Below are 27313 nucleotides of genomic sequence, written 5' to 3' on the forward strand. Positions count from 1 at the left end.
CTGCCGATGATCAATGATTTGTTTGACCAGCTGCAAGGAGCTAAGGTGTTTTCAAAGATCGATCTGCGATCAGGATATCACCAGCTGAAGATTCAAGAGAAGGATATACCAAAGATAGCATTCACCACACGGTACGGGTTGTATGAATATACGGTCATGTCATTTGGACTGACTAACGCCCCTGCCTATTTCATGAGCATGATGAACAAAGTGTTCATGGAATATTTGGATAAGTTTGTTGTGGTGTTCATTGATGATATAATGGTATACTCGAAGAATGAGGAGGAGCACGGAGAGCATTTGCGTTTAGTTCTCGAGAAACTTAGGGAACACCAGTTGTACGCCAAGTTCAGCAAATGTGAGTTTTGGTTGAAGGAAGTTAGATTCCTTGGACATGTTATATCAAGAGAAGGTATAGCGGTAGACCCCACCAAGGTTCAGTCAGTCACTGAATGGTTGGCACCCACTTCAGTTAGCGAGATCCGCAGTTTTCTTGGACTCGCAGGATACTACGGAGATTCATTGAGAATTTTTCCAAGATTGCAAAGCCAATGAAGGAGTTATTGAAGAAGGATACCAAATTTAAATGGACGGAATAATGTGAGGCAAGCTTTCAGGAGTTAAAGAAACATTTGACTATAGCCCCAGTGCTGATTCTGCCGGATATACGCAAGGATTTCCAAGTGTATTGCGATGCCTCTCGCCTAGGACTTGGAAGTGTGCTTATGCAGGACGGAAGAGTTGTTTCGTATGCCTCACGACAACTAAAACCGCACGAATTGAATTATGCCACGCATGATTTGGAGTTAGCAGCAGTAGTGCATGCGCTCAAGACTTGGAGACATTACCTTATTGGAAATCGTTGTGATGTGTACACGGATCAAAAGAGTTTGAAGTGCATTTTCACATAGAAGGAGCTGAACCTTAGACAGAGGAGATGGTTGGAGCTTATAAAGGATTATGACATGAAGTTGCACTATCATCCAGGCAAGGACAATGTCGTAGCAGACGCCTTGAGTCGGAAGAGTTATGCTAATACCCTGGTGAGCACGGGATTGCCAAAGGAGTTAGCAGAGGATCTCAGGGAACTTTGATTGGAGATTGTTCCTAGAGGTTTTGTTGCAACAATGGAAGTTCAGTCTACATTGTTAGGAAAGATTCGGAAGCTCAGAAGGATGACAAAGAGATTGCCGAGGTAAAAGAAAGAATGAGCAAAGGAAAGGCCAAAGGTTTTCGTGAGGATGAGCACGACACCTTATGGTTTGAGGACCGTGTTTATGTGCCCAATAACACAGAGATCAGGAAGTTAATGCTTCAGGAGGCTCATGACTCACCATACTCGATACACCCCGGAAACACCAAGATGTTTTTGGATTTGAAGGAACGTTTCTGGTGGACTGGTATGAACAAGGATATTGCCGAGTATGTAGTCGTATGTGATGTATGTCAGAGAGTGAAGGCAGAGCATCAAAAGCCAGCAGGATTGTTACAGCCTATGCCGATACCCGAATGGAAGTGGGATAAACTTGGCATGGATTTCATCACCGGATTGCCCAAGACCAAATCAGGATATGATTCTATATGGGTAGTAGTTGATCGCTTGACCAAAGTGGCTCACTTTATCCCAGTGAAAACAACCTATACAAGTGCGAAGTTGGCCAAGATATACATGACCAGGATCGTATGTCTGCATGGAGTTCCGAGGACCATATTATTAGATAGAGGAACACAGTTTACCTCAAAGTTTTGGCATCAACTGCACCAGACTTTGGGAACAAGGCTGGAGTTCAGTACAGCTTTTCACCCGCAGACGGATGGACAGACCGAGAGAGTCAACCAGATTCTGGAGGATATGTTGAGAGCTTGTGCACTGGATTATGGATCTAGTTGGGATGACAATTTGCCCTACGCAGAGTTCTCATACAACAATAGCTACCAAGCCAGTTTGAAGATGGCACCGTTCGAAGCCCTGTATGGACGAAGGTGCAGAACACCGTTGATGTGGGATGAAGTGGGAGACCGACAGTTGTTTGGACCAGACTTGATCAAGGAGTCTGAAGAGAAAGTTAAGTTGATCTGAGATAGACTGAAGGTAGCTCAGTCCAGGCAGAAGAGTTATGCAGATTCGAAACGCAAGGAGGTAACCTATGAAATTGGAGATAGAGCATATCTGCGAGTGTCACCCTTGCGAGGAGTGAAACATTTTAGAGTCAAGGGAAAGTTAGCCCCAAGATTTGTAGGACCGTATCGTGTTTTGGAACGTATGGGAGAAGTTGCCTACAAGTTGGAGTTACCTGAAGGACTGTTAGGAGTTCATGATGTGTTTCATGTTTCACAGCTGAAGAAGTGTCATGCTGAGATGGCCGATATTGTTGGGGATCGTAGCAGAAATCAAAAAATTTCTACGCATCACCAAGATCTATCTATGGAGTTTACTAGCAACGAGAAGGAAGGAGTGCATCTACATACCCTTGTAGATCGCGAGCGGAAGCGTTCAAGTGAACGGGGTTGATGGAGTCGTACTCGTCGTGATCCAAATCACCGATGACCGAGCGCCGAACGGACGGCACCTCCGCGTTCAACACACGTACGGAGCAGCGACGTCTCCTCCTTCTTGATCCAGCAAGGGGGAAGGAGAGGTTGATGGAGATCCAGCAGCACGACGGCGTGGTGGTGGAAGTAGCGGGGATCCCGGCAGGGCTTCGCCAAGAGCAAGCGGGAGGGAGAGGTGTCACGGGAGGGAGAGGGAGGCGCCAGGGGCTAGGTTACTGCTGCCCTCCCTCCCCCCACTATATATAGGGGTCCTGAGGGGGCGCCGCCCCCCTGGAGATCCCATCTGAGGGGGGGGCGGCAGCCAAGGGGGTGGCTTGCCCCCCAAGTCAAGTGGGGCGCCCCCCACCCCCAGGGTTTCCAACCCTAGGCGTAGGGGAGGCCCAAGGGGGGCGCACCAGCCCACCAGGGGCTGGTTCCCCTCCCACTTCAGCCCATGGGGCCCTCCGGGATAGGTGGCCCCACCCGGTGGACCCCCGGGACCCTTCCGGTGGTCCCGGTACAATACCGATAACCCCCGAAACTTTCCCGGTGGCCGAAACTGGACTTCCTATATATAATTCTTCACCTCCGGACCATTCCGGAACTCCTCGTGACATCCGGGATCTCATCCGGGACTCCGAACAACTTTCGGGTTTCCGCATACTAATATCTCTATAACCCTAGCGTCACCGAACCTTAAGTGTGTAGACCCTACGGGTTCGGGAGACATGCAGACATGACCGAGACGCCTCTCCGGTCAATAACCAACAGCGGGATCTGGATACCCATGTTTGCTCCCACATGTTCCACGATGATCTCATCAGATGAACCACGGTGTCGAGGATTCAATCAATCCGTATGCAATTCCCTTTGTCAATCGGTATGTTACTTGCCCGAGATTCGATCGTCGGTATCCCAATACCTTGTTCAATCTCGTTACCGGCAAGTCTCTTTACTCGTACCGCAATGCATGATCCCGTGCCTACGCCTTAGTCACATTGAGCTCATTATGATGATGCATTACCGAGTGGGCCCAGAGATACCTCTCCGTCATACGGAGTGACAAATCCCAGTCTTGATTCGTGCCAACCCAACAGACACTTTCAGAGATACCCGTAGTGCACCTTTATAGCCACCCAGTTACGTTGTGACGTTTGGCACACCCAAAGCACTCCTACGGTATCCGGGAGTTGCACAATCTCATGGTCTAAGGAAATGATACTTGACAATTGGAAAAGCTCTAGCAAACGAACTACACGATCTTTGTGCTATGCTTAGGATTGGGTCTTGTCCATCACATCATTCTCCTAATGATGTGATCCCGTTATCAATGACATCCAATGTCCATAGTCAGGAAACCATGACTATCTGTTGATCAACGAGCTAGTCAACTAGAGGCTTACCAGAGACACGTTGTGGTCTATGTATTCACACATGTATTACGATTCCCGGATAACACAATTATAGCATGAACAATAGACAATTATCATGAACAAAGAAATATAATAATAACCATTTTATTATTGCCTCTAGGGCATATTTCCAACAGTCTCCCACTTGCACTAGAGTCAATAATCTAGTTACATTGTGATGAATTGAACGCCCATAGAGTTCTGGTGTTGATCATGTTTTGCTCTAGGGAGAGGTTTAGTCAACGGATCTGCTACATTCAGGTCCGTATGTACTTTACAAATATCTATGTCTCCATTTTGAACACTTTCATGAATGGAGTTGAAGCGACGCTTGATATGTCTGGTCTTCCTGTGAAACCTGGGCTCCTTGGCAAGGGCAATAGCTCCAGTGTTGTCACAGAAGAGAGTGAACGGGCCCGACGCATTGGGAATCACCCCTAGGTCGGTAATGAACTCCTTTATCCAGATTGCTTCCTGTGCTGCCTCTGAGGCCGCCATGTACTCCGCTTCACATGTAGATCCCGCCACGACGCTTTGCTTGCAACTGCACCAGCTTACTGCCCCTCCATTCAAAATATACACGTATCCGGTTTGTGACTTAGAGTCATCCAGATCTGTGTCGAAGCTAGCGTCGACGTAACCCTTTACGACGAGCTCTTCGTCACCTCCATATACGAGAAACATATCCTTAGTCCTTTTCAGGTACTTCAGGATATTCTTGACCGCTGTCCAGTGTTCCATGCCGGGATTACTTTGGTACCTTCCTACCAAACTTATGGCAAGGTTTACATCAGGTCTGGTACACAGCATGGCATACATAATAGACCCTATGGCCGAGGCATAGGGGATGACACTCATCTTTTCTCTATCTTCTGTCGTGGTCGGGCATTGAGTCGTGCTCAATTGCACACCTTGCAATACAGGCAAGAACCCCTTCTTGGACTGATCCATATTGAACTTCTTCAATATCTTGTCAAGGTACGTACTCTGTGAAAGACCAATGAGGCATCTTGATCTATCTCTATAGATCTTGATGCCTAATATATAAGCAGCTTCTCCAAGGTCCTTCATTGAAAAACACTTATTCAAGTAGGCCTTTATACTTCCAAGAATTCTATATCATTTCCCATCAATAGTATGTCATCCACATATAATATGAGAAATGCTACAGAGCTCCCACTCACTTTCTTGTAAACACAGGCTTCTCCATAAGTCTGTCTAAACCCAAACGCTTTGATCATCTCATCAAATCGAATGTTCCAACTCCGAGATGCTTGCACCAGCCCATAGATGGAGTGCTGGAGCTTGCATACCTTGTTAGCATTCTTAGGATCGACAAAACCTTCCGGCTGCATCATATACAATTCTTCCTTAAGAAAGCCGTTAAGGAATGCCGTTTTGACGTCCATTTGCCATATCTCATAATCATAGAATGCGGCAATTGCTAACATGATTCAGACGGACTTCAGCTTCGCTACGGGTGAGAAAGTCTCATCGTAGTCAACCCCTTGAACTTGTCGATAACCCTTAGCGACAAGTCGAGCCTTATAGATGGTCACATTACCATCTGCGTCTGTCTTCTTCTTAAAGATCCATTTATTTTCTATGGCTCGCCGATCATCGGGCAAGTCAGTCAAAGTCCATACTTCGTTTTCATACATGGATCCTATCTCGGATTGCATGGCTTCAAGCCATTTGTTGGAATCCAGGCCCGCCATCGCTTCTTCATAGTTCGAAGGTTCACCGTTGTCTAACAACATGATTTCCAGGACAGGGTTGCCGCACCACTCTGGTGCGGAACGTGTCCTTGTGGACCTACGAAGTTCAGCAGTAACTTGATCCGAAGCTTCATGATCATCATCATTAACTTCCTCCCCGGTCGTTGTAGGCACCACAGGAACATCTTCCCGCGCTGCGCTACTTTCCGGTTCGGAAGGGGTGACTATCACCTCATCAAGTTCCACTTTCCTCCCACTTATTTCTTTCGAGAGAAACTCTTTCTCCAGAAAGGACCCGTTCTTGGCAACAAAGATTTTGCCTTCGGATCTGAGGTAGAAGGTATACCCAATGGTTTCCTTAGGGTATCCTATGAAGACGCATTTTTCCGACTTGGGTTCGAGCTTTTCAGGTTGAAGTTTCTTGACATAAGCATCGCATCCCCAAACTTTTAGAAACGGCAGCTTAGGTTTCTTCCCAAACCATAATTCATACGGTGTCGTCTCAACGGATTTCGACGGAGCCCTATTTAAAGTGAATGCGGCAGTCTCTAAAGCATAGCCCCAAAATGAGAGCGGTAGATCGGTAAGAGACATCATAGATCGCACCATATCCAATAGAGTGCGATTACGACGTTCGGACACACCATTTCGCTGAGGTGTTCCAGGCGGCGTGAGTTGTGGAACTATTCCACATTTCCTTAAGTGTGTGCCAAATTCATGACTTAAATATTCCCCTCCACGATCTGATCGTAGGAACTTTATTTTCCTGTCACGTTGATTCTCAACCTCACTCTGAAATTCCTTGAACTTTTCAAGGGTCTCAGACTTGTGTTTCATTAGGTAGACATACCCATATCTACTTAAGTCATCAGTGAGAGTGAGAACATAACGATAGCCACCGCGAGCCTCAACGCTCATTGGACCGCACACATCAGTATGTATGATTTCCAATAAGTTGGTTGCTCGCTCCATTGTTCCGGAGAACAGAGTCTTGGTCATCTTACCCATGAGGCATGGTTCGCACGTGTCAAATGATTCGTAATCAAGAGACTCCAAAAGTCCATCTGCATGGAGCTTCTTCATGCGTTTGACACCAATGTGACCAAGGCGGCAGTGCCACAAGTATGTGGGACTATCGTTATCAACTTTACATCTTTTGGTATTCACACTATGAATATGTGTAACATCACGTTCGAGATTCATTAAGAATAAACCATTGACCAGCGGGGCATGACCATAAAACATATCTCTCATATAAATAGAACAACCATTATTCTCGGATTTAAATGAGTAGCCATCTCGCATTAAACGAGATCCAGATACAATGTTCATGCTCAAAGCTGGCACTAAATAACAATTATTGAGGTTTAAAACTAATCCTGTAGGTAAATGTAGAGGTAGCGTGTCGACGGCGATCACATCGACCTTGGAACCATTCTCGACGCGCATCGTCACCTCGTCCTTCGCCAGTCTCCGCTTATTCCGCAGCTCCTGTTTTGAGTTACAAATATGAGCAACCGCACCGGTATCAAATACCCAGGAGCTACTACGAGTACTGGTAAGGTACACATAAATTACATGTATATCACATATACCTTTGGTGTTGCCGGCCTTCTTGTCCGCTAAGTATTTGGGGCAGTTCCGCTTCCAGTGACCACTTCCCTTGCAATAAAAGCACTCAGTCTCAGGCTTGGGTCCATTCTTTGGCTTCTTCCCGGCAACTGGCTTACCGGGCGCGGCAACTCCCTTGCCGTCTTTCTTGAAGTTCTTCTTACCCTTGCCTTTCTTGAACTTAGTGGTTTTATTCACCATCAACACTTGATGTTCCTTTTTGATCTCCACCTCCGCTGATTTCAGCATTGAATATACCTCAGGGATGGTCTTTTCCATCCCCTACATATTGAAGTTCATCACAAAGCTCTTGTAGCTTGGTGGAAGCGACTGAAGGATTCTGTCAATGACCGCGTCATCCGGGAGATTAACTCCCAGCTGAGACAAGCGGTTGTGTAACCCAGACATTTTGAGTATGTGCTCACTGACAGAACTATTTTCCTCCATTTTACAACTGAAGAACTTGTCGGAGACTTCATATCTCTCGACTCGGGCATGAGCTTGGAAAACCATTTTCAGCTCTTCAAACATCTCATATGCTCCGTGTTTCTCAAAACGCTTTTGGAGCCCCGGTTCTAAGCTGTAAAGCATGCCGCACTGAACGAGGGAGTAATCATCAGCACGTGACTGCCAAGCGTTCATAACGTCTTGGTTCTCTGGGATGGGTGCTTCACCTAGCGGTGCTTCTAGGACATAATCTTTCTTGGCAGCTATGAGGATGATCCTCAGGTTCCGGACCCAGTCCGTATAGTTGCTGCCATCATCTTTCAGCTTGGTTTTCTCTAGGAACGCGTTGAAGTTGAGGGCAACATGGGCCATTTGATCTACAAGACATATTGTAAAGATTTTAGACTAAGTTCATGATAATTAAGTTCATCTAATCAAATTATTCAATGAACTCCCACTCAGATAGACATCCCTCGAGTCATCTAAGTGAAACATGATCCGAGTTAACTAGGCCGTGTCCGATCATCACGTGAGACGGACTAGTCAAGATCGGTGAACATCTTCATGTTGATCGTATCTTCTATACGACTCATGCTCGACCTTTCGGTCTTCCATGTTCCGAGGCCATGTCTGTACATGCTAGGCTCGTCAAGTCAACCTAAGTGTATTGCGTGTGTTCTGAGGCCATGTTTGTACATGCTAGGCTCGTCAACACCCGTTGTATGCGAACGTTAGAATCTATCACACCCGATCATCACGTGGTGCTTCGAAACAACGAACCTTCGCAACGGTGCACAGTTAGGGGGAACACTTTCTTGAAATTATTATAAGGGATCATCTTACTTACTACCGTCGTTCTAAGCAAATAAGATGTAAAACATGATAAACATCACATGCAATCAAATAGTGACATGATATGGCCAATATCATTTTGCTCCTTTGATCTCCATCTTCGGGCGCCATGATCATCTTCGTCACCGGCATGACACCATGATCTCCATCATCGTGTCTTCATGAAGTTGTCATGCCAACTATTACTTCTACTTCTATGGCTAACGTGTTTAGCAATAAAGTAAAGTAATTTACATGGCGTTATTCAATGACACGCAGGTCATACAAAAAATAAAGACAACTCCTATGGCTCCTGCCGGTTGTCATACTCATCGACATGCAAGTCGTGATTCCTATTACAAGAACATGATCAATCTCATACATCACATATATCTCATTCATCACATCCTTTTGGCCATATCACATCACAAGGCACATGCTGCAAAAACAAGTTAGACGTCCTCTAATTGTTGTTGCAAGTTTTTACATGGCTTGTATAGGTTTCTAGCAAGAACGTTTCTTACCTACGTAAAACCACAACGTGATATGCCAATTTCTATTTACCCTTCATAAGGACCCTTTTCATCGAATCCGTTCCGACTAAAGTGGGAGAGACAGACACCCGCTAGCCACCTTATGCAACAAGTACATGTCAGTCGGTGGAACCTGTCTCACGTAAGCGTACGTGTAAGGTTGGTCCGGGCCGCTTCATCCCACAATACCGCCGAAACAAGATAAGACTAGTAGTGGCAAGAAAAATTGACAACATCTACGCCCACAACTGCTTTGTGTTCTACTCGTGCATAGTAACTACGCATAGGCCTGGCCCTGATACCACTGTTGGGGATCGTAGCAGAAATCAAAAAATTTCTACGCATCACCAAGATCTATCTATGGAGTTTACTAGCAACGAGAAGGAAGGAGTGCATCTACATACCCTTGTAGATCGCGAGCGGAAGCGTTCAAGTGAACGGGGTTGATGGAGTCGTACTCGTCGTGATCCAAATCACCGATGACCGAGCGCCGAACGGACGGCACCTCCGCGTTCAACACACGTACGGAGCAGCGACGTCTCCTCCTTCTTGATCCAGCAAGGGGGAAGGAGAGGTTGATGGAGATCCAGCAGCACGACGGCGTGGTGGTGGAAGTAGCGGGGATCCCGGCAGGGCTTCGCCAAGCGCAAGCGGGAGGGAGAGGTGTCACGGGAGGGAGAGGGAGGCGCCAGGGGCTAGGTTACTGCTGCCCTCCCTCCCCCCACTATATATAGGGGTCCTGAGGGGGCGCCGGCCCCCTGGAGATCCCATCTGAGGGGGGCGGCAGCCAAGGGGGTGGCTTGCCCCCCAAGTCAAGTGGGGCGCCCCCCACCCCCAGGGTTTCCAACCCTAGGCGTAGGGGAGGCCCAAGGGGGGCGCACCAGCCCACCAGGGGCTGGTTCCCCTCCCACTTCAGCCCATGGGGCCCTCCGGGATAGGTGGCCCCACCCGATGGACCCCCGGGACCCTTCCGGTGGTCCCGGTACAATACCGATAACCCCCAAAACTTTCCCGGTGGCCGAAACTGGACTTCCTATATATAATTCTTCACCTCCGGACCATTCCGGAACTCCTCCTGGCGTCCGGGATCTCATCCGGGACTCCGAACAACTTTCGGGTTTCCGCATACTAATATCTCTACAACCCTAGCGTCACCGAACCTTAAGTGTGTAGACCCTACGGGTTCGGGAGACATGCAGACATGACCGAGACGCCTCTCCGGTCAATAACCAACAGCGGGATCTGGATACCCATGTTGGCTCCCACATGTTCCACGATGATCTCATCGGATGAACCACGATGTCGAGGATTCAATCAATCCTGTATACAATTCCCTTTGTCAATCGGTACGTTACTTGCCCGAGATTCGATCGTCGGTATCGCAATACCTTGTTCAATCTCGTTACCGGCAAGTCACTTTACTCGTACCGTAACGCATGATCCCGTGGCTAAATCCTTACTCACATTGAGCTCATTATGATGATGCATTACTGAGTGGGCCCAGAGATACCTCTCCCTCATACGGAGTGACAAATCCCAGTCTTGATTCGTGCCAACCCAACAGACACTTTCAGAGATACCCGTAGCGCACCTGTATAGCCACCCAGTTACGTTGTGACGGTTGGCACACCCAAAGCACTCCTACGGTATCCGGGAGTTGCACAATCTCATGGTCTAAGGAAATGATACTTGACAATTGGAAAAGCTCTAGCAAACGAACTACACGATCTTTGTGCTATGCTTAGGATTGGGTCTTGTCCATCACATCATTCTCCTAATGATGTGATCCCGTTATCAATGACATCCAATGTCCATAGTCAGGAAACCATGACTATCTGTTGATCAACGAGCTAGTCAACTAGAGGCTTACCAGGGACACGTTGTGGTCTATGTATTCACACATGTATTACGATTTCCGGATACCACAATTATAGCATGAACAATAGACAATTATCATGAACAAAGAAATATAATAATAACCATTTTATTATTTCCTCTAGGGCATATTTCCAACAAATATACCGTTAAGAGATACAGTACCCTTGGAGGCAATTCAGTTGGACAGTGATCCGACCTATGAGGAGAAGCCAGTCAGGATTCTTGAATTTGCCAGCCGAGTCACCCGCAGCAAGGTTATCAAGTTTTGCAAAGTTCAGTGGAGCCACCATACCGAGGATGAAGCCACCTGGGAATGAGAGGATGATCTTTGCAAAGACCACCCGCACCTATTTTCTAGCCAACCCGAATCTTGAGGGCGAGATTCATCTTAAGGGGGGTAGGTTTGTAACATCCAAATTTTCAATTTGGAATGTTATACATAGATCATTCATGCATATCATATTTTATTGCATTTTGTTTCGCAATCCTCGAAATCCTAAGCAACTCAAGGACCCTCGGAGAGAGTTGGGGATTTCCCTGTTTTCATATTTGAGTTTTATCAAATATTGAAACGAGGATTTTTGGTTTTAATTATTTTTTCTCTCCAAAAATATTTCATAATAAAATATATGAGAGGAGATAATATGACTTCTCCACAATAAATGAAATATTGGAGGAAAAATATTAAAATCAAAATTTGATTTTATTCGGAGTTTATTGCTATTTTATTTGAATTAGAAAAATTGCACGTTTTTCAAAATTGCATTTTAGGGCCAAGAAAATGTTCATCTTGTTCTAAATATTTTATTTAGATGGTGAAATTTTGTTTTGGTATTTTTAGATTTTTATTTATTTATCTAGGATTTATTTAAGTTTCGGCGAAATTATTTAAAAAAAAGGTTTCTCTTCACCGACTGGGCCGAAGCCCAGCCAGCCGGCCAGCCCAGCCGCGCTGTCCGCCTCGTCCCCGACGCGGAGACCGCGCCGCCCGCGACATCGAGTCCGGCCAGGACTCTCCCCGCGCCGCCTTGCCCCCTCCCCCAAGCTAGCCCCCTCCTTTATATACGCCGCCCCGGACCCCCTCACCACCACCCGAACCCCGCCCGCGCCGCCGCCTAGCGTCGCGCCGCCTGCCGTCGCCGCCCCGCGCCGCCTGCGCGCCCCGCCTCGCCGGACCCCGCCGGAGGTATAAGCCGCCGTTCGGTTTTATTTTAAAACCGATCCGGTTTTTTTAGAAAACCCAAGGTTCGTTTTTTTAGGATAGATCGGTTTTATTTTTTTTGGTTTAGTTTATTTAGCGGACGTTCGTCCGTACGTTCGTTTTAACGAACGGTGTTCACTCGTTAGCCGCAGACAGCGAACGTTCGTTCGTTAGCCTGTTCGTGAGTTTTTTTTTGGATTTTTCGTGATTATTTTCGATCGCGATTTCTGATCCGATTTTTGTTTCAGTTTATCTTTTCGCTCATTTATCGGAATCGGACGATTCAAGCGCCTAGATCTTCGTCTCGAAACCCTCTTTCTGTTTAATCAACTTGAACAAGATTTTGGTACTGTAAAATTTGACTTTAGTTCAGATTAGTAAACGGATCTTGTTTCTTTCGCAGTTTGAGTTTCGTTGCTCCGTTTGATTTGATTCTTTTCGCAAACCGGAGTTCTTAAGTTGAACTTTCTGGTCAATTCTTCTTATTTGAGTTTTGCCGTGCATCTTTGCTTGAATGCTTATGTATGCTATTGTTTGTTTGCGATAGAATTCCTGGAGTGCGAAGCGTGCTACTACGAGTCCCTAGGTTTTGCGGATCGTCAGCAAGGCAAGTAACACATTGATCATACTCCTTTCATACCCAGTTTTTATGCATTAGTTCCAATCCTCAGACATTGCATTATTAGGATGAGATTAACTTGTGGGTATTGGGAAGTAGTTGATGAGGTAGAACTTATTGCCCTGTTATATTCAAACCCTTGGGAGTTACTTCTACGTATTGCTTATATTGCTATGCTATGCTCGTAGACGTGGTTTGGGTGAGTGAATCCATGATAGATGTGAGATTGTTAATTAATGGTTCAACTTAAGGTGGCAACCTTAATACACATCTGGGTGGATTGCTTGTCGGGCACCTGGAGAATCCAGTGTTGTCCTAGGATATCCCGGAGTACCCGTGTGATAATCCTAAGGTCCGCCACCCAGGCTCAAAGGGAACTGAGATATTTTCATGCTAGAAACTTCCGTGTGCAGCCACAAGCTATTATGGGCTCTAGCATAGTTGAGTAAGTTGCATGAGCTCTTGAAGAGGTGGATCAGCAGGTAGAGGGATGTAGGTTGGTATGGTCTGCCCGGAGTAAAGAGTTAATGTTTCTGAAAGACTGTGTCTTGGTCTTCCGTTTCTCAAACACCATGTAGTGCGAGAAATCCAACGGAGGAGATCGAGTCTTGTGGGGAAAAGTGTGCAAACCTCCGCAGAGTGTACAATCTAATCATGGTTAGCCGTGTCCCCGGTTATGGACATCTTGAGTATCTAGTACTTGGATTATCCTAAGTATCTCATCACTCTAAATTAATATTGTTGGGTTGATAATTAATTTTAATTGGGATTGAGTTGGAGGAACCTTCTCAATGATGTTTCAACTACCATGATAGTTAAAATAAAACTTATTCCTTTGTTGTAGGAAAAAATTGGCTTTTCGCAAAACTATAACCATAGAGCTTTCCACAACCAAATATGCATGTAGTGATAGCATTATTCTGTTCTTGCTCTACTGTGTTATATTGCCAGCATATTCCATGTGCTGACCCGTTTTCGGGCTGCAACGTATTATGTTGCAGACTTTTCAGGCGAGGAGTAAGGTTCGTTAGGTCGTTGCCGTGCAGCTCAGCTATGCCGTTGGAGTTGATGGACTCACTTTATCTTCCAAGCCTTCCGATGTTATCGTATTAGATGGCCTTAAGCCATATTTATTGTAATAAGTTCTCTTCTGAGACATTCGATGTAAGAAGTGTGTGATTGCTACTCTGTTATAAATCCTTCGAGTTCTGTGTGTGTCAGCATTACCGATCCAGGGATGACACTGAAGCACAGAGACTTGACCGTTTGAGGTCGGGTCGCTACAATCTACGCAATAGATAAACGGATCTTGTCTACATCATGTCATCGTTCTTATTGCATTACTCTGTTTTTCATGAACTTAATACACTAGATGCATGCTGGATAGCGGTTGATGTGTGGAGTAATAGTAGTAGATGCAGGTAGGAGTCGGTCTACTAATCTTGGATGTGATGCCTATATAAAGATCATTGCCTGGATATCATCATAATTATTTGAAGTTCTATCAATTTCCCAACAGTAATTTGTTTACCCACCGTTTGCTATCTTTCTCGAGAGAAGCCACTAGTGAAACCTACGGCCCCCGGGTCTTCTTCCTCATATATTTGCTTGCGATCTACTTTTCCTTTGCATTTTTATCCAGATCTATTAAACCAAAAATAAAAAACACTTTGTTGCACTTTATTTTATTTGTGATCTATTATTTTAATCTATTACCAATTTCTAGCATCGTTACCCGAAAGGGATTGACAACCCCTTTAACACGTCGGGTTGCGAGGTGTTGTTATTTGTGTGCAGGTGATGTTTACGTTGTGTTGCTTGGTTCTCCTACTGGTTCGATAACCTTGGTTTCTTCACTAAGGGAAATACCTATTGTCTTTGTGCTGCATCATCCCTTCCTCTTTGGGGAAATACCGATGTAGTCCTAGCAGACAGGAGCTTTTCTGGCGCTATAGTCAGAGAGCAATCAAGCCCATCTGTGAAAAGTGAGGAAACCTATGATTTGTTTTGTCGTGCCTCTTCAAAGGGGGAACCCATGATTTGATTTGTTGAGCCCCTTTTGTAGTGAGAATATTTCTAGTTTTAATAGCTACATTTAGTTGTTTGCAGTATGCCTTGTTTATTTTAGTTATTCACAATGTGATGCTCTATATGTGCAACTATTTACTGTGTAGTACAATTTCATCAATACTAATTCAACGACCATATTTGTTTCCTGTTAAGCCTGGTGTAGGTAATACGCCCCCTCTTTTTTCACATTGTGATGTTTAATTATACAATTTCATGTTTAAGCACAAGCTACGTTCTATGCAATTTCAATAGTACCACTATGCATTACAATATTTGCTTGATGTTAAGCCTGTTGTAGCGAGCATATGCCTCTTCTAACGGTTTTTGGTTGTCTGGTTGTTTGTAGTTAGCATATGTCTAGTTTCAATCGCTATCTTTGGTTGTTCATGGTATTCCTTGTTTATCTCAATTATTCACAATGTTATGTCCTACATGTGCAAGTATGGACTGTGCAATTCAATTTCATCAATACCAGTTTCAACAATGCCACTATGAATGACTATATTTGGTTGCTGTTAAGCATGTTGTAGCGAGCCTATGCCTCTTTTAACGGATTTTGGTTGTTCGGTTGTTTGTAGTTAGCATATGTCCAGTTTCAATTGCTATTTTTGGTTGTTTGTAGTGTGCCTTGTTTATTTTAGTTATTCACAATGTGATGTCCTATATGTGCAAGTATGAACTGTGCAGTTCAATTTCATCAATACTAGTTTGAACAATACCACTATGAATGACTATATTTGGTTGTTGTTAAGCATGTTGTAGTTAACACGCATTACCATTTTTGTTTAACAATAACTAGTGTACTTAGACCTGCACAATTCCAGTTTGAATGACTATATTTGCTTGTTGTTAACTGTTAGGCCTGTTGTAGTTAACACACCTTTCCACTTCTTATTTTGCTTAACTAGCGTGCTTAAGCCTACACACTGAAGCTATCATTTGGAGACTATGTTGTCTACCATGGATATATTTGGTTGATGTTTAGCCTGTTGTGCTTAACATGCCTTTTGATGTTGTTACACATGACAATATTGGGAACGACTGATGTTTTCCATCGGGGTTAGTTTCATCACATGGCTTATACAAACTCCCTCCGCCCCATAATATAAGATGTTAATTCATCCATTATTTGACTATATTGGATTTAATAAGATCTTATATAATGGGATGGAGGGAGTGTTGTACTACATCATTGTGCAATTGCAGTTTAGCTTCTAATATTAACCTGGTACTTGTAGGTACATATGCATTGGTAAAGATCTGCACTTCGATCGTTTTTGCGTATGGGGCAATGAGATATTCATGAAACAACATCAAGTGAGGAAACTGATAAAGATTGTTAGTAAAATGGGTCAAAAGATGGCAAATAAACTATTTGTTTACACTTTATTCAAGACAATAGTGAACTGCGGGATGGTAAGTAAGAACTCTGTAGCCTTCTTTTTACTGCCCATAAGGAGTGTTAGATGACAATGTCTGAATCTTCTTCCTTTGCAGTGGTTCCCAAAGCAGTTTACTCAAACTTACCTCTCATACTACATGATCAGTGGACATGCAAAGGTTAAAGTATTTCTACCAGACTGCAATGACTATCTAGAAGTCCTCATAAAGACAGTGAAGGATGGGCGGTCGGCCATCACAAGGGGTTAGACTAGAGTCGTGCGTGCATTCGACATCAAGGAGGGCACAATATGGGCATTCTGCTTCACCTCGTTCGGCAACCAAAATGTCTTTCGCTCTTTCTTTATCGTCTTTAATACAAGTATACAACACTGGTTCATCATTCTTTATTTGGTGCTTATGTAATTCTTGTTTTATGTAATTCTTGAACATGTGTACCTGTCAATTGAATAGGGCATTGGTTGTTGAACCTGATGGATATGAAAGTTATTGCCTACTTCCAAATTCAAATTATGCACAATTTTAAATTGCAGTAATTAAATTAGGGATTAACTACAGGTCACTACGGCGCACACGGTCTGTAAAGCATAACGTGTGTGATATGCATTATAATATGACACGGTTCACGGAGAGAAAACGTGTGCGACCATGCACACAGTTGCCGTTTGCAAAGCGTGTGTGATGTCAATTAATATCACAAACCGTGCGACAAAAATAAATATTTGTGATAGTTGCCTTATCGTATATGCTTTACAGTCATGAACTATTTCTGATGTCGTATGCATCGTAAACGTTGCACCACAGAATAGCATGTGCGATGGTTACCCTGCACGACACTGGTACAACAGTCTGACATTTCGTAAACCTATCTGACACTCGTACGATTATTAACTTATCTTGTTAATTATATATCGCATACGGTTCGAGAGAAGTGAATGTGTGTGATAGTCTCCTTATCATACACCCTTTACAATCATGAACTGTTTGTGATGGGGTGCGCATCTTAAATGTTGCACCACATAATAGCGTGTGCAATGGTAATGTCAGCACACGCGAGTAGCAAGGATGGAGCGTTTGGGATATTCGATATATCCCAAACAGTTGTGTGACGAATCACGTTTGAGATAGATGAGGGCATCTCATACGCTTAGTTCTGAAAAACGTATGCATTCCTACTCCCTATACCCGACGGTTTCTGGGTCATGTGGGAAGGACCCCCCTATCGCACACACAGGCAAGGCGATGGTTTAAAACTTTGTCATGGAAAGGGTTTAAAAACCGCTTGTATAGCAGGTCGCTACACCGGTGACATCATGCACATGCTAGTACTACAACACTTCAAAAAGTGATTCAAACAAATCCAATACATTCAAATTTGAGGAGAACCATGAACTAGGGTACCACCTTCATATAAAAAATGCTATTAAGATAAAAAGATTTTACCAAAAAGATTTAGGTGATTTGGGGGAGATTATCTCAAACAACAAGGGGAGGGAAAGATCTACCAAAGAAGACCTCTATTTGGTGTGGATTAGGGGGGAGCTTGAGGTGGGAAAGAGAGGGGGCCTGGGCTGCCTCTGTTCTTGCGGCTCAGAGGTGAGGGACTGGGATTGGGGAGAGTGACTGGGGTGTGCCCCACACACTCTTCCCGTGAGGCTTAACCCTTTAAGATGGGAATGCCATGTTCCTTGTCACTTTGGACGGGGTCGAAAACATCAGGATCTGTGGCGTTTACCCCTTTGCCATGTCGGACGGTCAACAAACAGATCCAGGCGGCGGGCCAGGGGAAAATGTTGTAGACTTCAGCGTTTCCATTCAACCAAAAAGGCGGGGTTGATGGCGTGATAAAAAAAGGGTCATATTTGATTATTATTTTCAAACGAGGTCGAAATCGTGCTAATCTTTGGCTTAAGGGTCAAAACAGTCATTTTGGCACCTACTGGAGTGGAACCTCGCTTTAGCTTAGAGAAGGCTTTTTCGTGCGACTTCAATCGATAGATGAGCCGAGCCGAATCTCGGAGCGCCCTGGAGCAGGCAAGCGGAGGCCGTGGGAAAGACAGCTGATGGTAAATAGTTTTTTTAAAAACGGAGGCATAAGATTTGCCTCGTCAAATAAATAAGAAGAGTATAGAGTTTACGGTTTTACAAAGCACCCACAAACACGGCATGGAAATTACTCAAGCAAAATGATATGCCCTAGTTTCTTAGCGCCAGGGGAAACCCAAAGCTTGGCCTCCTCTAATATGATGTTGAGAAGGATAGGTGGGGGCACACACTTGTGGAGGAACACCCGAGCATTTCTCTCATTCCAAATGGTTCAAAAGACAAGCATGACAAGAGAGGCCATAGCAATGCCAATTGGGATTATGGTTGTCGGTTCTCTTATCCCACTGCTCGTTGACGGATCTGTCTAGGTGCCAGTCGGAGGTGTCCATGACCGCAAGACCAAGTTTCTCAATGATGGATCTCTAAAGTCGAAGTGTGTATACACACTTGAAGAATATGTGTGCACACATTTCTTTGTTCCTTTTTGCAAAGTAGGCAAAGGCCACAATTTGCCCAACCGCGTTTCTCCAAACGGTCGGTGGTCCAAATCCTATCTTGTAAAGCCAGCCATGCAAGTAATTTAAACTTTTGCGGGTGCCCAAACTATCAAAATCATGCGGTCCATGGGAGAGAGGGTCAAGCCAAGGAATTAAACCTTATATGCGGTGGCTGCCGTGTAGATCACATCATTTGAGTGCTTCCAAACAATATCACATATTCATCAAGATGAAAGTCATGCATAAGCATTCAAAGAGTGAAAAAGAAACAAATGTGATCACCGGAGACAATTGTGTTATGGTTGATTTTGAGAATCCATGTGTTCCCTTTTAGAGCCTCGCGCATCTTTCAATTCTTTCTTTTCGAGGCCTAAAAAATAAATGGTGCAATATCCTTGGGTGTGTGCCCAAGTAGACAAGGGGAGTCCCAAAACAGCGTTTTGGCACCGTCACCCATAGTGATATTAATGAAGGCATAGGAAAACTCAAGGTCATCATCGGTGCAAGGGTTGCCAAATCCCATTCATAACTTACGGGGCTTCTTTCACTTGTACCATAACCATCTTAGACGCAAAGCATCGTGCATCATCAGGGTACCAACTGTTTTTATGGGCTTGCCTTGCAAGGCGACGAGCCTTTCTTCCAGGAGAAGAAAGAGTGGCGATCTCGCCTCCTGCCGCCAGGGCGCCTTCCTCCGCTGCCGTTCTCCGGCGGCTCCCCTCCGCTGATGACCTCGGTCGTCGGTGGTGAGGGGGTCGCGCGGATCCACGCATGTGGATTGTTTTAGGCATTAGTTTCTTAGGGTTTTGGGTTGTTCATCGTCATGGCTTCGGCGGTGGCGATGGCGGCGCCGACTAATAAATCTTCACATCCTTCCCCAACGAGGCGATCCGCTTTTGGGGTGAATTTGGAAACCAGACTGTTCAAGCAAGGATGGTGCGGCGGCGGCGGCATCCTTGTGGTGGACCTGTGTCCTCGGGCTCCGCCGTTGCGACGGCGTTTGCTCTAGCGCCGGCGCGGAGCTTGGGAGGTAGTCCAGGAGCGGATACAGATTGTGGTCTGCATCGACGGCATCTGAAAGATGGTGGATCTGGGTTCGTGGTTCGTGGCAGGCATATGTGGTTTCCTCCTCCAACGTCTTAGTTGGGCGGGGGTGCCAGATTTGGAGTTCGGTGTCGTGTCCGATATTGGCAAGCCACCTTGGAGGTCCGCAAAGCTGCATATCAACGATGGAGCCGCGTCGAGCTCGGGTATGAAGGTGACCTGTCATTTTCTCCTTTGGTGGCTGCTATGGTGGTGCCAGAGGCAGGTGATGTGCGTTGGTGTCAAGTTCAGAGGATTCTTCAGTCTTGCTTGTATTTTTACTTCTTGGCTGATGTTCCTGTATGCAAAGGCTAGCTTTCTGCTATTTTTTCAGTTTTGTCAGGTTGGTATGTACGTAGGTTGTACTAAGATTTATGATATAAATGAGACATGTATTACCATGGAAAAAAAACTGTTACGGGCTTACCTTGGAATATCCGGGTGTCATGTTTTTTCCGGGCTTGTGTTCGGCTGGAATATGCCTGCCTCTCCATCAGGCTCATTGTCCGTCCACTGATATGATGGACCCACACCTCAGCTTGCTGACATCAGGTGAACTGTGAGAACCTCCCTCTCTCCGCGTCATCGCGCGCGACATGCCCTCGGCTGCAGCGTGTTGACGATACTACGAGGCGTTCGCTGGAGATGGTAGCCAGGGCACGGGCAGCGGTTACGTGCGGGTTGCTGGCGCCTGGCGAGTTGTACACATCACTGTCGCCGGAGATTGCACTGTGCCGACGCGATCTACGTGCCTCGTCCTATAAATTTCTTTCTTTCTGCGGTGTTGCGTCCCGCGTGAAAGCATGAAATTTTCTACTCTACTCGTTTCTTTCTTCCCAATATATACACGGCGTAGACACGGTCATAAGAATGCGAGAGATTCTTCCCCAGTTGCACCACCGCCCAACTGTTCTTTTATTAAATAAAGAAAACAAAAAACAAGAGCGAATATAGCTGGTTCGATTCGGGCATGGGTGACGTCTCCGACCAAACGCCGCCAGGGGCGGGGCAAATTTGATAAATTTAACCTGTGGACGAAATCAAATCACAGAATGAACTGCCCGTGAAACTATTTTACGCGGCTGATCTTTTTGTGTGACGCCCGACACGAATGCGCCACACTATACTGTGCAACGCCTCACAGATAAGCGATACACGCCTGGCCAGCGTTGCATCCCAGACTGTCTAAAAATTGCTAAGTGCAACCACTAGTGCAGCGCCTAGCTCTCAGGCGCTGCACACTGACTTAGTAATTTTTGGATCACACGGGTGCGACGCTGGCCAGGCGTGTAGCGACTATCTGTGAGGCGTTGCACAGTGTAGTGTGGCGCCTTCATGTCGGGCTTCACACAAAAATGTCAGCCACGTGAAATAGTTTCACGGACAGTTCATTCCGTGATTTGATTTCGTTCATAGATCAAATTTGTTAATTTTGCCCGGGGCGGGGAGCGGAGGACGCCGCGAGTCCGTTCCATTCACACACAGACACCCCACGTCGTGGTCGGCGAGGCCTGCGTCAACTCCCAGTACACGTGTCGCGTCTGGATACGTCACGCCAAGTTCTCCGCCATGTTTAGCTCGAATTTCCGACCGTGACGACCGACGACCATGCACCGGTGACGTGGAGGCGCCGGATGTGTCGACCGGGGGCGAGCCGCACGAATCTGGAGGACCGACGAGGCCCTAATCCATTTCCATTCGCAAAAAAGAAAAGAAAAGACGAGGCACTAATCCGGTGTGCTATTTATTCGTTAATTACGTCGCCGCTTACCTTTTCTTAAGAAGAGTCCAAGCGTCTGATCTGATCTGTCGCACGATCAGATCAAACTGAACGGAGGATCAAACGCAAACATCTGCGCGCTTGACCAAAAAGTTGAGTACTGGATTAAAAAAAAAGTGAAGTACTGAACAGGTCGACGGTAGAACGGTAAAACAACCTCATTGCGCATGGTCACGTACACGCAATTAAGTATCAAAACGACCACGGTTACTCTGACCATGCATGATACTACCAGTAGTAAAGTACTCTATTTGCGTCAGAGAAGAAATTAGTAGTAGTAGTAACTGAGATGGATTGGAGTGGAAGGAATGAAGGAGGAACACTCTTTTGATCTTTTCTGCACCAAAGAAGATTTGATCTTCTCCGCATTGAATCCAGCACGCTGCAGTGCAGGTGCAGCTCGGGGCGTGCGTAGTTCCAAGAAGGTGGGGGCCGGCCGGCCACAAGCACAGTATGTAATCATGAGATTTGCTTTGGGAACTGCCGAGAGATGTCACTCCGCTCGACTCTTCCGAAGCAAATCACCTCCGCTCGACTACTCCTGCGATCCTATCTTGTTGGAGTAAATAAGGAGTAAAATTAGATCCAACAGTAACCTACTGCTACTATGTTCGTTCACTGTATGGTTGTCTCATGTTGGCGTCCCGTTCCGTACGTATACGCAACGTAGGAGTGGTCCTGCGTCAGTCAGAAATCGCACACATGGAAAGTGAGAAGCGGAGCATAGCCTTTGCGTAGGGTGGAGGGTTGAATGCGTACCTATATAATGCCTATGCCTTACGCCTATGATAAGGGGGATTTAACTGCCTGATTACTCGAGTTGACTGGTCTTAGCAGGGCCAGATCAGTCACAGCAACTCTGCACGGACCTTCCCCTTTATTATATCCTCCGGTACGCCTCCTTCGTAACCTTATCGGTTCATAACTTGAATGGATCATTATCCTAAACCTAAGGCTTCTTTAATTTAGGATTTTTTAACGGTCATAATCTTTAGATATATTCTTAGCTTGTCCATTTTATTTGTAGGATTGAAACTCGTAGAAACTTTTCATAAGGGATCAAACCTTATGAAAATCTATCATTCATTCAAACCTCTTGAAAAACACCTTTTATTCTTCTGTGATGCGATCGAACAAACTCAAGTTTTGCATAATTTTAATGGGCATGGCATTTCAATCAAGAGTTTTTCTATTCCTGTGTTTAATCCTACCTTGAAATGTACTCCGCGACTAAAAATGAACATTTGTGTAAAGATGAACATTTTTCATGAAAATAATATTGTGCACGTTCAGAGTGCAGGTTACAGCGCAACGCACTGCCGGTCGTCGTCCATGGTTTGATATGGAGTGGCCTTCACCCGCAACTACTCGTGCGGGAGAGAAGTCTTAGCTCAACCTCTTCTTCCGCGTGCAACACGATTAATGGGGTTGTCATTCTTATGACTGTCGCATCCACCCATTCGCAACTATATGAACAACCATCTCGCCCTTCGCTGGTGCCACCACATTCGCCCTGTCTTTCCCCTTCCCTGTTGCCAGCACACTCACCCCCATCGGACACCTTAGTTTGCCTCCACACCGCCCCTATCTTCACCATTCCCGGTTGCCGCCACATTAACTACCTTTCGCCGGCTCAACCTAATATGATGACACCAGCACATCCAACCAACAATATAATTACCAATGGCTCGTGTTATTAGTTTCCACTCTCTTCATATGAGTATATGCAATACTAATTTCTCATTCTCCATCAATAGATGGTTGAAAATTACGCCTTTACATGGCGTAGAACGTGGAGTCGTGGAAGCATGAATTGGTGAGTACTCATACCCTATCCAGAGCTGATATGGTAAGAGGGAGACTTATATTCAACCACACCTGCAAATGGAAGGGTGTGACATTGCACAGGCTGAGAATTTTTTGCCTGGATAGTCCACTATGCTAACAAAAACACCAGGCCTCGAAGACGTTGACAGACTCCCAAGAATGCCAGGAAACCACTGTCATCCTCCAAAATGGTCTGCCAATGACGACATGTTCTTGGCTGACCCTCGCCATCATGCAATGGCCTCACAAACCAAATTCACTCAGCCGCTACTAAAAAACTGAACAGCACGACAGGATTTAATAAATAATACTCACTCCGTCCCGCAAAATAATATCGTTTACAAGCCTAACATAGCTTGGAAAACAATCTTATATTATGGGACAGAAGGAGTAATTGGTAACAAACAACAAGACATGATTTCCTTCATATGATCTGAACCAATAGTTTAAAGATACAATCTCACCTGTCAGATCAAATAAACATTTGCACAAGAAGTTCATATATCAGATTGAGATTTTTTTTTAACATTACAAAATGCAAAGGTAATATATTGTATAAAATTCACAGGAAAGCTGATAAAATGCTCAACACACAGACTAGTAATTGTGTATATAAACTTGCTATATCGATTGCGAACATATTGATGGAAGACAGATCACAAACATAACAATGAGATAGGCTGACTCATTAACGACAAAATTGTTTCTTATTGGTCTCTGTCCATCTCACAAAGCCATGAAGATGACAATGAGGATTCATAGCAATTTGAACAACAAAATGGTACTACAGCTTAAATGCTGCAGTAATACGCATGCAGCAACCACAAATTACATTGGCAGTTGTTTAACCATTGTACACAACCAACGTGCATAATTAATCTGATGCCTCTTTATTAGTTCCTGATTCTTTTCTGTTTTCCAGAGCTGAGATCTGATGATTCAGTGCTTCATAGTGCTTTTCAGAAATTCTTTTGACATCCTCCACCTGGAAGTAAGCACATCAAAACTTAGCAAATATTCAGATGCATGCCAAGGTAGCAAGGTGTGCTGCCTTTCAACTTCATAAATTTTAAGATGTCCTGTCTCATGGGCAGGGTACTATATCATAATGCTCAATTTTCCATTATCACAAACCACAAGATAGGTATAATAGCTAATTCATCACATAGTTGCAACATCTAAATTCGCAAAAAAAGCAGAAACATCACAAGGATCAAAACTACCCCATAAGAGAAGAAAGTTTACAAATCATGAATGACATGATCAATTTACTTATTTGAATGTCAATCCCGGTTGGAAAAGTAAGGGCGCACAATATATCCAGGTTCGGCTGCAATTACTCAAACCACAGGAGCCTCTTTCCATTGAACCTCTTTGAGAAGAGCTTGTTGGTAGTTCATTGCATCCCATACAATAAGTTGGCAAACTAACAAAATGCATCAGGGTATAATGGATGTGAAGTTGTGAAGAAAGCCTCATTACCCTTAGCAGCTAGTTCAATGGTCTAATACATGATATCAAGTACCACAATCACCACTAAACCTGCAAACCATACCGAGACTGGCATGCTATCTCCCACACGATGAATGGGTGATAAATAGTTTACACCCAGTCACTATCATTTGTATTTTTTTAACAAATTAGACACGACAAATAGGTTATGACATCAGCTGAATCTTCATCCTGCCAGATGGACAATTGCTGGTTTGGATGAGAGAGAATAGAACCACTCTTAGAGCATCTACAACATATGCCCTAAAATAGTAACCATGCCCATAAAACTGCCGTTTGGGGCATTTGGAGCCAAAAAAACGCCTCCAACAGATGCCCTACTATATGATGCCCCCAAAAAATTTACATCATGCCCAAAATTTTGCTACAAGTGATGCAAGTATAAGCTGCTGCCCTAAAAGCAAAAAAAAAACGATGTGGAGAGAACCCAACCACCCGAAGCGAACATTCACCCTTGCCGCGCCGCCTCACCCCCATCTCCATGCCAGCCGCCTCCACCACCACCGCGACCCCCACGACCGCCACCGTCGACCTGTTCCGCCCAATTTCGGCCATCTGACTGCGCTCCACACCATCGGATCTGACCCCGCCGCCCACCCCAAGCTCCCATCGTCGTCCCCAAGCACCACGCCGCCATCCCCGAGCACCGCGCCGCTGTCCCCGAGTTACCGCTGCCGTCCCCATGCTACCCCGCCATCGGATCTGCCTCCAGGCATCCACGCCGTCGGATTGTCATGTTCCATGTGGCTCTCAAAATTTAGGGCACCAGTTTTAGGGCTGCTGGAAAAGCAAAACCTTTTATGGTGCCCCAAAACCTTCTAATTCGTCACCTAAAACCATTTTTAGGGCACGGAATTTTTGGGCATCTGTTGGAGATGCTCTTAAGCGTACCCCAACTTGTTTGGGACTAAAGGCTTTGTTGTTGTTGTTGTTGTTGTTGTTGTTGTTGGAGATGCTCTTAGTCAATAAAATCTTAAGAGTCGGCCTTATTGTCTTTTCACGCCATCACATTTAATGCAAACTCTTTGTATACAATCAGCTTCAGACGCACCCTATTGTACGAGTTATTTTATTCTCGATACTAGTCTACCAGATGACATGGAGAAACTGAAGTCTAAAACTGACTCTTCTCATCTTTTGGGATTACCTTACAAATACGTGACAAATACTCCCTCCGTTCACAAATATAAGATGTTTTGGATATTTCAATATGGACTACATACGGATTGAAATGAGTGAACAAACACACTAAAACGTGTCTGTATACATCCGATTCAGAAAAAAAGTTAGAACATCTTATATTTGTGAACGGGGGGAGTATATGCAAAGTCATCAGTACATAAAAATTCCTAGCTGAGAACATAAATCAGAAGCACCCAGGTAAATCAGAAGCAAGAATGGAGTTACACTACACCATCCTTTCCATAACAATCACAGTAGTTTTATTAAGAGTAATTTTCCGCGGGCTATAACAAATCATCCTCGATTCGCATCTACCTCCATGAGACCGTTATTCGTTCAGTGATTTCAATTAGGAAATGGAGTTCTGATACAACGAGGCGAAAGAATTTAACACCAGATAATTTGATTAACCAGCAACATCGCATCCAGACAAGATCACGATACATCAGAGATTATAGGGAGCCGGCAAAATTGTCTATATCTAACCGTAAAGAAATGGCTACATCAAATCGGACGCTTTACCGATTTGCGCAAAACAAATTATGTTGATTAACTAGATCAGTCGATATAATCGCAAAAGGAGCCGGCTAAAAGGCGATGCGGGTGCGGGTGCGGGTGCGGGGGCTCACCTGTCGGGCGATGGCGGCGCGGGCCAGGAGGTGGTCTTTGTAAAGGAGCAAGAACCCCACCGCTGAAGCCGTCGATGCACCGGCCGCGAACGACGAGAGCCGCACCCGCCATAGGTAGCCCATCCTGCCCCTTCTTAGTCGCCGATTTGCTCGCCGGAGACGAAGAATTTTTTTATTTTATTTTTTGAGAAACGCCGGAGACGAAGATGACAGACAGCGCCCAGGATTGACGATTTTGCCTGCTCCTCGACGGTAAAGAGTGCTACCAGCTGGGCCTCGGAACGTTGGGCCATCCCAGCCCCGCCCACGTGCCTGAGACATAATTTAGAGAAAGCAAATTGCAATCGAGATCATCTATCAAAAAACAGATGCTAAAAAAAATCTATCAAAAAACAAAAGTATTTCTTAAAAAAACTAAAAAACAAAAGTTGCAATCGATGAGGGGGAAGCAAAAACCAGGAGTAGTCCATTACAATAGAATAAGGCCCTATTCAGATCCTCTCC

At 45.1% G+C, this 27313-nt stretch overlaps 1 protein-coding gene across 1 annotated transcript; it reads right to left on the reverse strand.

The window, feature by feature from the left end:
* Positions 1 to 24174: 24174 nt before the first annotated feature.
* LOC109746236 (uncharacterized) lies at positions 24175 to 27099 on the reverse strand. Its single transcript, XM_020305359.4, has 2 exons — positions 26810 to 27099; positions 24175 to 24471 (listed from the first exon to the last, which is right to left on the reverse strand). Exons 1-2 carry the CDS (start codon positions 26930 to 26932, stop codon positions 24361 to 24363), a joined length of 234 nt encoding a protein of 77 aa, XP_020160948.1. The 5' UTR covers positions 26933 to 27099; the 3' UTR covers positions 24175 to 24360.
* Between the last annotated feature and the right edge of the window lie 214 nt (positions 27100 to 27313).

Source organism: Aegilops tauschii, chromosome 3 (genome assembly GCF_002575655.3).
Source record: "Aegilops tauschii subsp. strangulata cultivar AL8/78 chromosome 3, Aet v6.0, whole genome shotgun sequence".
Taxonomy (NCBI): Eukaryota; Viridiplantae; Streptophyta; class Magnoliopsida; order Poales; family Poaceae; genus Aegilops; species Aegilops tauschii.